This window comes from Gopherus flavomarginatus, chromosome 5, assembly GCF_025201925.1.
Source record: "Gopherus flavomarginatus isolate rGopFla2 chromosome 5, rGopFla2.mat.asm, whole genome shotgun sequence".
Lineage (NCBI taxonomy): Eukaryota > Metazoa > Chordata > Testudines > Testudinidae > Gopherus > Gopherus flavomarginatus.
In genome coordinates, this window is record NC_066621.1 from 25,887,387 (window position 1) to 25,899,418 (window position 12,032).

The 12,032-nt window shown below is 56.9% G+C and overlaps 1 protein-coding gene across 4 annotated transcripts in view; it reads left to right on the forward strand.

Annotated features, from left to right (window-relative positions):
• LOC127052485 (copine-5) overlaps positions 1 to 12,032 on the forward strand; it is a 225,393-nt gene that overhangs the window by 88,176 nt on the left and 125,185 nt on the right. For 3 of the 4 annotated variants that reach the window (XM_050956208.1, XM_050956210.1, XM_050956209.1), the window contains one exon: positions 5,806 to 5,869. In XM_050956208.1, coding sequence (XP_050812165.1) covers positions 5,806 to 5,869 — 64 coding nt within the window. Of the gene's footprint in view, positions 1 to 5,805; positions 5,870 to 9,506; positions 9,597 to 12,032 lie in introns of those variants that run through there. The other variant, XM_050956211.1, reaches the window with a different exon arrangement.

A 12,032-nucleotide genomic window follows, 5' to 3' on the forward strand; every position in this document is an offset into this window, starting at 1 on the left:
GTAAGGAGGGGGAGGACATAGATACCTTCCTGACGGCCTTTGAGAATGCCTGCGAGCTGCACAGGGTTGACCCTGCAGACAGGATCGCAGTTCTCACCCCCTTACTGGACTCCACAGCCGTGGAGGTGTACAACCGAATGAAAGGGGCGGAGGCAGGGGACTACGAACTGTTCAAACAGGCCCTGCTCCGCGAGTTTGGGCTGACTCCTGAGATGTACCGGAAAAAGTTCCGGACCCAGCGTAAAACCCGTGAGGTCACATACCTACAGCTGGTCAACCGGGCGCAGGGGTATGCCCGCAAGTGGACAGCTGGGGCCCAAACTAAAGAGGACCTGCTTGATCTATTCATACTAGAGCACCTGTACGAGCAGTGCCCGTCCGACCTGAGGCTGTGGTTGATGGACCAGAAGCTGGAGAACCCGCAGCACGCAGGCCAGCTGGCCGACCAATTTGTGGACAGTCGGGCAGGGGATGGCAAGGAGGAGTCTCGAAGGAACAGGCCTGCCTCAGCGCAGAGAGAGAGTCATCATGGGACCTCCCAGCGGGGGCCTATGGAGAACCCCCCCAAAAGGGGAACATCTAGCATCAGGTCCCTCCGACCCACTCAAGGGGACCCACGAGACATAGGCTGCTATCACTGTGGCCAATGAGGCCACATACGGACCCAGTGCCCCAAGCTCAGGGACAGACCAAGCAGACCCAACCCGCAGAGGGTGGACTGGGTAAAAACCCAATCGGAGGAGGGGCTACATTCCCAGGAAAGGGGGGGCTGGCAACATACCACCTGTGAAGGAGGGAGGAGGTCCCCAGGTCAGCTCCTCTGGGGGGCTGGATGCTCCAGGCTCCGGGTTTTTGGTTTACCGGGTGGGCGCGGGGCTGCCCCTCCAGAAAGAGTGCATTGTTTCCCTGGAGGTAGATGGGAGGGAGGTCACTGGGTACTGGGACATGGGCGCAGAGGTGACGCTGGCCTGGCCCAAAGTGGTGGCTTCAGATCGGATGGTGCCCGACACCTACCTGACCCTGATGCGTGTGGCCGGGACCCCATTCAAGGTGCCCGTGGCGAGAGTACATCTGAAGTGGGAGGCCAAGGAGGGCCCCAAGGACGTGGGGGTACACTCACATTTGCCCACGGACGTGTTAATGGGAGGGGACCTCGAGGACTGGCCTAGTAACACCCAGAGTGTCCTGGTCGTGACTCATAGTCAGAGTCGGCAAAGGGCACTGCTCCCTGACAACGGGGAAGGTACTCGGCCCGAGGTGCAGGACCCTAACCTGGGGGGCAGGGAACGCCCAGGGGCATGGCTCAGAGAGGCTGCGGCCTCAGACCCAGCCAGCAAGAGAGAGCCGGTCCCCATCCCTGTCCCAGCTGCCGAGTTCCAGGCCGAGCTGCAGAAAGATCCCTCCTTCCGGAAGCCCAGGGACCGGGCTGACCTTAGTGCGGTACAGACCATGAGGAGAGGTCGCAAGGAGAGGTTCCTGTGGGAGAAGGGGTTCCTGTACCGAGAATGGGCTCCCCCAGGGGAAGTAGAGTCATGGGGGATCAGGAGGCAGCTGGTGGTTCCCCAGAAGTTTTGCCACAAGCTGCTGTACCTGGCCCATGACATCCCTCTCGCAGGGCACCAGGGAATCCGGCGCACCAGGCAGAGGCTGCTATAGAACTTTTACTGGCCTAGGGGTCTTTACCCAGGTCCAACAGTACTGCCAATCCTGTGACCCCTGCCAGAGGGTGGGGAAGGCCCGGGACAAGGGGAAAGCGGCTATGAGGCCTTTACCCATCATGGAATATCCTTTCCAGAAAGTGGCCATGGACATAGTGGGACCCCTCAGCAAGACAACCCAGTCAGGGAAGAAATACATCCTGGTGGTGGTGGATTTTGCCACTCGCTACCCCGAGGCGGTGGCCTTGTCCTCTATCGAAGCAGACACAGTGACAGATGCGCTGCTGACAATTTTCAGCCGGGTGGGGTTTCCCAATGAGGTCTTAACGGATCAGGGGTCTAACTTCATGTCGGCCCTGCTCCGGTCCTTATGGCAGAAATGTGGGGTCCAGCACAACTGGGCCTCAGCGTATCACCCCCAGTCCAATGGGCTGGTGGAAAGGTTCAACGGGACGCTGAAGATGATGCTAAAAACATTTATGAACCAGCACCCGCAGGATTGGGACAAGTACTTACCTCACCTGCTGTTCGCGTACAGGGAGGTACCCCAGGAATCCACCGGGTTTTCACCTTTCGAACTGTTGTATGGAAGGCAGGTAAGAGGGCCCCTAGATCTGATGAGGGATGAATGGGAGGGGAGGGCCACTCCCGAGGGAGAGTCAGTGGTGGAGTATGTCCTGACCTTCCGGGAAAGACTGGCCGAGCTCATGGGCCTGGCCAGGGAGAATCAGGGAGAATCCCAGAGGACGCAGAAGGTCTGGTATGACGGCACGGCACGGGCCCGTGCCTTCACCACTGGGGATCAGGTGATGGTTCTCATCCCCGTGAGGAGAAACAAACTCCAAGCCACCTGGGAAGGGCCCTTCAAGGTTATCAAGCAACTGAATGAGGTAAACTATGTGGTGGAGCTGTCAAACCGGGCACATCACCGTCGGGTGTACCATGTGAACATGATGAAACCATACTATGACAGGGGGAATGTGGTGTTGGCAGTGTGTGGACATTGGGAGGGGCAGGGAGATGACCCCTTCGTGGATCTATTCCCTGGGACAAAGGCTGGTTCCCCCCTAGAGGCGATTCCCCTCTCTGATCAGCTGACCCTGGCCCAGCCCGCTGAGATCAGAGCGGTGCTGCATCTATACCAACAGCCGTTTTCCAACCAGCCTGGACGCACTAATTTGACTGTCCACAGGGTGGAGACCGGGTCACATCCCCCTATAAGATGCTCCCCTTTTCGGGTCACTGGTAAAACTGCCCAGGATCTTGAAAGAGAGGTCAGGGACATGCTGGCTTTGGGGGTGATCCAGCAGTCTTCCAGCCCTTGGGCCTCGCCAGTGGTGCTGGTTCCCAAGAAGGATGGGTCAATCCGGTTCTGTGTGGACTATCGAAAGCTCAGTGCCATCACCGTATCTGATGCCTACCCCATGCCCAGGCCTGACAAGCTCCTAGACAAGCTGGGAGGTGCTCGGTACCTCACCACCATGGATCTTACCAAGGGCTACTGGCAAGTGCCGCTGGACGCAGATGCCAGGCTGAAATCGGCCTTTATCACCCCTCTGGGGCTCTACGAGTTTCTGACCCTGCCCTTCGGCCTCAAGGGAGCGCCGGCCACCTTCCAGCGCCTGGTGGATCAGCTACTGAGGGGGATGGAGAGTTTTGCCGTGGCGTATATTGACGACATCTGCATCTTCAGCCAGACCTGGGAGGACCATATGTCCAAGGTTAAACAAGTCCTGGACTGACTCCGAAGGGCTAGGTTAACCGTAAAGGCTGAGAAGTGCAAGGTGGGGATGGCTGAAGTATCCTACCTGGGCCATTGGGTGGGGAGCGGCTGCCTGAAGCCGGAACCAGCCAAGATGGAGGTGATCAGAGACTGGCCTGCTCCCCAAACCAAAAAGCAGGTCCAGGCCTTTATTGGGATGGCGGGGTACTATCGAAGGTTCGTGCCCCACTTTAGTGCCATAGCCGGCCCCATCACTGAACTGTGCAAAAAGGGGAAGCCAGACAAGGTGATCTGGACTGAGCAGTGCCAGGAGGCTTTCCGGGTGCTGAAGGAGGCTCCGGTTAGTGGCCCAGTTCTGGCAAACCCAGATTTTGACAAACCCTTTATGGTGTTCACCGATGCCTCAGACACGGGACTGGGGGCGGTGTTAATGCAGGAGGATGAAAAGGGGGAGAGACACCCCATCGTGTACCTGAGTAAGAAGCTGCTACCCCGGGAGCAAAACTACACGGCCATCGAGAAGGAATGCCTGGCCATTGTGTGGTCCCTTAAGAAGCTAGAGCCATATCTCTTTGGGCGACACTTCACCGTGTACACCAACCACTCTCCCCTGACCTGGCTGCACCAGATGAAAGGAGCCAACGCCAAGCTTCTGCGGTGGAGCCTGCTCCTGCAGGACTATGACATGAACGTGGTCCATGTGAAGGGAAGTGCCAACCTGATAGCGGACGCGTTGTCCCGGAGAGGGTGCCCTGAACTTCCCCAGGTCACTGGGCAGAGTGACCCCGCTCAGTTCAGTCTCGAAGGGGGGAGAGATGTGATGGAGTAGGGGCTGTCTGTGTGGGGAATGGGAGAGCAGGGGAGGACTTTAGGGGATGAACGATACCGGAGCCTGTAACCTGAGCTAGGTAAGGGAGGGAAAAGGTCAACACCTTTGCCTGGGAAGGGGGACAAAGGAAGGGAGTGGCAGGAGGGAAGCAGTTTTGAGTTTGGGCTTGGGGCTGTGTGAGCAGAATTCAGGGTATCCTAACTAGGATCCAAGCACCCTGAAAGCCCAAAAGGACTCGATGGAGGGTTCCTGACTGTGCCTTCAAGCTCTTCTGTAACCTGTGTTCCGGTTGTCCAATAAACCTTCTGTTTTACTGGCTGGCTAAAAGTCACTGTGGGTCCCAGGAAGAGGGGTGCAGGGCCGGACTCCCCCACACTCCATGACACCGGGTGTGAATAACTCTTATGTTTTGCCTCTACTGCTGCCGTGGCGCGAAACCCCCGCGGCCAGGCTAATTCCCCGTCACAACTGGAAGGAAGTAGCGAGGCGCTGTGGTTCCCCACCGCCCCAGAGAGGGACGAGCCCTGGCTAAACCCCTCTACAGGGCGACACTGCCCAGGGCCCATCTGGAGCTAATGCCAGTGCAGGACACCCAGCATGCAGGGCGAGAACAGCCTGAGCCCTGCCTGTGCCAGGGCTGCGCCCCAGGGAGCGACACCTCGGGTGCATCCTGGTGCAGACAAGACCAGGTGGGCTGGGGAAGGAGGTCTATTCCCCAGGGACCCTGCTGGGCCCAGTGCACTCCCCGGTAACTGGGCAGGCAGGTGTGGCGCAGACACAGTGCACTGGATTACAGCCCCCCAAATTCATCTGTGAATCCCCCTCCCCACCTCCTGATGGCAGTGCCCATCTCAGGCCAGGCAGTGCTCCTGTGGTGAAGCCCTGCGCTCAGCCAGCAATCTGCCAGCAGCCACTGGAAGAGGGGCAGAGGTGGAGGGAGGATGCATCAGGAGAGGGGAGGCAGGGTGAGGAGAGGGCAGCAGAGGGGGTGATAACTGAGGGGAGCAGGTGCCACATGGAGGTGATGGAGACAGGAGGCGTGTGGCTGGGGTTATAGAGCAAAGGGGTGGTAGGATGGGTGCATGGAAGTGGGGGGGCTATCGGGCCAGGACAGCCCAGGGCTGGGCAGTGTTGCTGGAACACTTTTAATAGTGGGGGTGCTGAAAGCAGTTTTTACTTTTTACCTCATGCCCCCCCACACCCTGTCCACACCCACCCAGCCGCTAGAGCTGGGGCCGGGAGCAGGGCCATGTCTCTGGGAGGGGGAGACCCGGACAGGGGTAAGGGGGCCCGAGAGTGGGGCCACCGGTGGGGGTGGGCATGGGGCCAGGGTGCAGAGCCTTGGTTGCAGGGCCGGGGAGCGGAGTCCTGGGCACAGGGCCCCAGGCACAGGGCCAGCAGCCGGGGAGCAGCATGTGGGGCTGATGGCCAGAACCTTGCATAAAATCTGGGGGTGCTGCAGCACCCCCTGCACCCCTAGTTCCCATACCTATGGGCCAGGGGGCGATCTTGGGGCAGGGCCAGCCCAGGTTTGGGGAGTGCTCTTTAGGCAGGGCCAGCTCAGTGGCTCAGACCCTTTCTCTCTTCTTCTGCAGTGGGATTCCAGGGAAAAAGTGTGGCACCATCATACTGTCAGCCGAGGAGCTGGGCAACTGCCGGGTGAGTCGTGGCTGCTGTGCCGCCTAGTGGGTCTGAGACTGACAGGAGGGCAGCTGTGGGAGACTCTCAGAACCTGCCTGGGGTGAGATTCTGCTGGGCAGGATCCCAAGGGAGGTAGGGAGGCAGATGGAGGAGTCTGTCCTCGGAACAGGCTGGGTCCTGGAGGGGGAGAAGGATCTGTGCGAGTTCCCACTCATGGGCATGTGCACATCACACATCCCCCACCCCCAGGAGCACAGCGGATCCCACGTGCTGGCAGGGGGTCTGGTCGGGTCACTGCTGGGATGGGAAACCTTTCCCAAGGAAACCCAGTGTCTGCAGGGAGTGAGGTGGGTGGTTCAGTAGGGGGCGCTCTCCCCTCGCAGTCCATGCTGGCCCTAGGACAGTGCTTGGGGCGCTGTGCTATAGGGCGCAGGGGGCCAGCAGGGGGCGCTCTTGCCTCGCAGGCAGTGCTGACCCCAGGGCTGTGCTATATGGAGTGGGGGCCAGGGTTCTGGAGTCCCTCCATCCATCCCCTCAGTCAGTGCTGACCCCAGTAGTGTTGTCGAGGGGGAACTGAGTTTACCCATGACTCGTTTGAGGAATGTGGCATTCAGGTGAGGTTGGTTTACCCACCTCGTGGGCTGACCCCAGTGCCACCACGTGGTTCTAGGTGGTAGGGAGACTCCCTCATGGTATCTTCCCCCTGTGCTGTCCTGTGCTGCGCAGCCCTCCTGATACAGCCCTGATCCCCTCTCTCCCCCTGCATTGATTGAGAGGTCCTGGCCCATCACCTGTTCCCGTCTCCTCGATCCTCAGCGGCTGCTTTCCACGCACACAGACAATCGCCAGACTGACTCCTGCCGGTGACCCATGGTGGGGCTCTGCACTGGCTGAGAAGCTGAGGGGCAGGGGCTGCAGGGAGCAGAGCCGGGCTGGGAATACACATTGCGGGAGGAGAGCAGTGCCTGAGGAGGGATAATTACTCCTGATTAATATTTGATGACTTAATCTCGCCAAGCAGAAAGGCTCAGGAGGGGGAGGGGACGGCCTGAGGAATATTGCGCTGCCAGGGCTTTTACTTGTTTTGCTTTGTTCTCTTATTAAACGTTTGTGGCTGAACATAATGCTCTGAGAAGTGGGCAGAACGCAAGCAAGGGCCAGGCAAGCTTCCCCCCACACAGACCTGCTGGTGCCCCTCAGTCCTGACCCACAGCCCCCTGTTGTCTGTCTCATCCCTGGACTCCCCCCATCCAGCTCTGCCAGTGCCCCTCTCTCCCTTGCAGAGATGCTGGCAGTCCTGGAGGATGGGCTTGTAGTGCACAGAAATGTTGGCTGGGATGAGACTACGAGACTCATCAACGCTCATGGCCTGAGTTAGGGCTCAAAACTGGGATCAGATCCTCAGCTGGTGTAAATCTGCCTCATGCTGCTGCAGTCCGTTGAGTAACACTGATTTATATTCCCCTACTGCACAGCTCAGGGCTGCCCATGGCAGGACATGGAGCATACCCAGGTCCCACCCAGGCTCCAAAGCATGGTCAGCTCAGCACATCAGTGCTTCTCCAGCAGGGCTTGCTGATGACCCGGTGCACCAGGGTCCTGCCCTCTGGCTTGCTGCTTCCCCCACCACTGGGGCATGCATGGCCTCTTCTCTCCATGCAGCGTTGTCTCCTCCTTGGTTCTTCTTCCCAGGCTGGACTGTCCACTATTCTGTGCAGAACAGCCATTGCCCCATGACTCACTGCAGCTTTCCATGCACGGCAGTGCATGTAGGTAGTTAGGTAGATGATAGATAGATGTGGTGTATGGGGATAGATCTATCGATAGATTAGATTGACGGGTGTATGGAGATAGATAGATGGATGAGAGTATATGGGAATGGATGGATGAGAGGGGTGTATGGGCATAGATAGATGTGGTGTCTGGAGATAAATGGATGGAGTGTATGGGGAGGGAGGGATGGAGGGACTCCAGAACCCTGCCTTGTTGAGCCCGACATGCTAGCCTGCTGCAACACAGACCCAGGTCTGGTCCATGCCCCCAAAGCTGCAGACTTTAACCAAAAACGGCTTAGCAGATCACCTATCTCCAGCATCGAGACACCCAATTCCCAATGGGATCCAAACCCCAAATAAATCAGTTTTACTCTGCATGAAGCTTATGCAGGGTAAACTTAGTCCTCTATAACACTGATAGAGAGATGCACAGTTGTTTGCTCCCCCAGGTATTAATCACTTACTCTGGGTTTACTAATAAACAAAAAAATGATTTTATTAAATACAAAAAGTAGAATTTAAGTGGTTTCAAGTAATAACAGACAGAACAAAGTAAGCGTGGCAAAGTACCTTCTCCTCAGCAGGCTCAGTCCTTTTTAGCCTTGGAGACACGGGCTTGGGCAAGGCAAATCCTTATAGGTAGCACAGGGTCCAGCCATCCCTTTCCTCAGTCAGTCACTTGTGCTTGTTTTCCTTCCCTTCTGGGGAGGGAGTGCAGCCTTCCTTCCTGGAAGAGTTCGGTGTCTTGCTGCACCCAGCCTACTGGCAGCTTCCCTGCTTCTCTCACCTCCCCCTCCTCCCCCTTGTATGTGTGTGGGGGGGAGGGGTTTAAAAAGTTCTCAAGCCGTTGGAGCCAACTGAACTTAATTAGTTCCCTAGTGACCCCTTTTCCAGCTGAACCTTATTTCCCCATGGTTATCTCTCCTCAGTGGATAGGGAGAGGCCTTTTAACCCCCTGGGACTAATTACTCCCCCCCCCCCCGTAGCTGTTTGTCCTGGGTTTACCACATAAGTTACCAAGTACAATAAAACAAAATGTGCAAGTCTAAGCCTAATACATTAAAAAACTATTTACAGGTAAATCTCACCCTCCGAGGTGTTCCAATAAACTTCTTTCACAGACTAGACTCCTTCCTAGTCTGGGCCCAATCCTTTCCCCTGGTACAGTCCTGGTTAGTTCCAGCAGGCATCTTAGGTGAAAAGCAGGGGTTTTCTCATGACTTGAACCATCCTGTGTTCTCTTCCACCCCCTTTTATAGCTTTGGCACAAGGCAGGAATCTTTTGTCTCTCTGGATCCTCACCCTTCCTTCTACATGGAAAAGCCTCAGGTTTAAGATGGATTCCACCATTCTTCCTGGGCTGGCTCACTGAACACAGGGAAGGCTTGCAAGTAAACAGAACCATTTACAACCAATTGTCCTGGTTAATGGGAGCCATCAAGATTCTAAACCACCATTAATGGCCCACACTTTGCATAATTACAGTAGTACCTCAGAGTTATACTTTATATTTCTAGCTTCAGATACAAGAACGATACATGCATATAAATAGGATGAACACACTCAGTAGATTATAACCTTTGTAATGATACCTTACAAGAGACCTTTTGCATGAAGTATTTTCCAGTTACATTATATTCACACTCAGTAGCATATTTCCATAAAACATATGGAGTGCAATGTCACAGTTCCCTAGTGAGCTTTGATCCACCCACTTCGAAACAGGAGGGGATCAGAGGACCGGTTAGTGCATGGTGGGCTGGTGCACTGTGGATTGACACCCCAGCTTGGCACACAGTAACTGTTCATCTAGCCAAGCCCTAAATCGAATGCAACCTCCAGCTTTCTTGGTGGTGCATCGTCATCCACACAAGCAGCCTCTCCAAAGCAAATTCCTGATGTGTCGGGATACAGCTTTTCTGCAGCATGCTGGTTAGTCTGCACCAGAACCAGGTGGCCAACAGCATCAGGTATGGTTCCGGGGCAGGATCCTCGGCTGGCGTGATCGGCATAGCTGTGTCACAGTTGATAGTATGAGTCCCATGGGCACCAGCCAAGGGGCCCCGGCTCATTGGTTTCAGCAAGTCACAGTCTGGGTGTGTGGGTGGCTCTGAAAGAGTTAATTGGAGCGTGGGCCACGCCCAGTTCCAGATAAGCCCTGCTGGGGGAGGAGCTGGTTACCTAGAGCAGAAGGGGGCTGCAGGGGGTGGGTGGGGCTGCAGGGGAGAGGGTGGCAGAGTTGGAGAGGAAGCCTGGCTGGCCGTGGGATTGTCTCCCAAGTGAAGAACCTGGCAAGAAGCCAGGAGAGTTGGAGAAGCCACCAGAGTGGAGCAAACTGCGGTGGTGCTGGCTCTGGCCCGGGGAGACATTCAGCTGAGGGGCGCAGCAGGGGAAACTTAAGAGGAACAGGCATTTCCACCTGGAGAGGCAGAAGTGGTTTTAATTTGTGTTGGGGGACTCGTCGGTGGACTCCAGGGGGACCCTGCCCTGAAAGGAGGGTGAACCTTGAGAACTGTGGAGCTTGGCAGATGGAAGCCCTGTGAAGCCCTGAAACAAGGGGTGGAAGGACCTCTGGACCCAGTGTCGAGGCCGAGAGCGCACACAAGGGCTTGGAATTATTTGTTAGACTGTTACCCTGGTAGGGGGGGACTGGGAGAGACTTGGCCGAAGGGCCTCGCCATCGGTGCATCCACCCTTCTGCAGTGGGGTTGAGGTGACGCAGGACGGCTGACCCCAGCGCTATGAGCGAGGCGTTAACAGAATCATTGTTGGACTCCCCAAGCCCTGCTCCCTGGGAAGGGTCCAAGTGCTGAGCCAATCTCTGTAACCAGGCGATGCTGGATCACAGCAGCACTGGGCAAGTGGAGTGATGGTCCCAGCCCAGCCTGGGGCCTGGATGTCACCTCCTTCCTTGGCCATCGTCCCCAGCAGCAAGCGCAGTGTCCTGCGCAGAGCACCCTGGGTGGCCTGCCCTGTGCGCTTGGAGAGGGGATGTGCTAGACCAGGCTCATTGCTGGGCTAGATCCTCAGCTAACGGTTGTAATTGCACTGGGGTCAGTGAGGCAGCAAGGGTAACACCAGTGGAGCCAGGCCAGTTTACTCTGGTATGAGTCTGTGTGTAGTGGTGTGTGGGTACGTTTGTGTGTGTGTGACGATCTGCAGGTACGAGTGTGCAGACAGCGCATTAGGTGCCCATTTGGTGTCTAGCCTGGCTCAGGCAGGCTCCCAGGGCTTTTCTCCTCCATCAGTGCAGCCCCTGTGCCATCAAGTGCCCCATTGTCTTCCTTGGGGAGCTGGCAGCTCTTTTGTTCAGGAGCCTGTCCCCAGCTCAGAGCCCTACCTGGCTGCCCGAGCAATGGAGGAACGCCCCCAAGGGCTCTCCTGCTCAGGAAGACCCTGCCTTTCTGGGAGCACACTGCTCCCGGCAGCTCATGCCTGAGCCCAGCAGACACAGACAGGGCTACCCACGAATGCAGCAGGAGGCAACTGGCACGAGCTCGCAGAGTGTGACCCTCAGTGACCGCTCCTTGGGAGCCAGCCCATCTGTCATCATTAGTTGCTACATTGCTGCGCGGTGAGGGCTGCAGCCGGGCCGTGTGCACCCTCTGCTCCGCAGGGAAACCCGGACAGCTCCAAACTCAGCCCAGGGCAACTCCCACATGGGCACATGGCCCCCAAACAGCTAATTACTGGCCCCACAGACACACCCACTCTAAGCACACACCCACACCCATTTCACAGTCACACACGCTCACGAACACGCCCACAAAGGATCTACACTGGCACGCTCTCCTGTGTACACGTACAAACACATGTGTAGAACATATGCTCACACACTTCCCCCACCACACAGGACACATCCTCCACGCCCACATACCAGTGCCCCCTCCCACATACTAGCCCAGACACCTGCATCTCCTCCCTTACAGGACCCTGCTGGAGCGAATACAAAGCAACCCTGCCAACTGTTCTGCTGCACAGAGGAATTCACTCCCCTGTGTGCCAATGGGGCTGACACTGCAGGCAGAGCCACTTGACTGAGGCCAGATTCTCCTCTCACTCCCGCATGTCTGACATCTCTGTGGCACCACTGACTCCAGTAATATCACTCCTGATTTACACTGGGGTGATGAGAGCGGAATCGGGCCCGGTGGAGTCACTCCTGATTTATACCAGGGTGATGAGGGGGGAATCAGGCCTGGTGGAGTCTCTCCTGATTTACGCCAGGGTAATGAGGGGGAATCATGCCCGATGGACTCACTCCTGATTTAAACTGGGGTGATGAGGGGGGAATCGGACCCGGTGGCTGAGGCTAGCCTGCCAGCTGGTGTGAAGATCGCAAATACTGGCAGAGAGTGAAGCAACTCCCATCAAGGCTGCACCCCACCCAGCCCTGACCAGGGCTG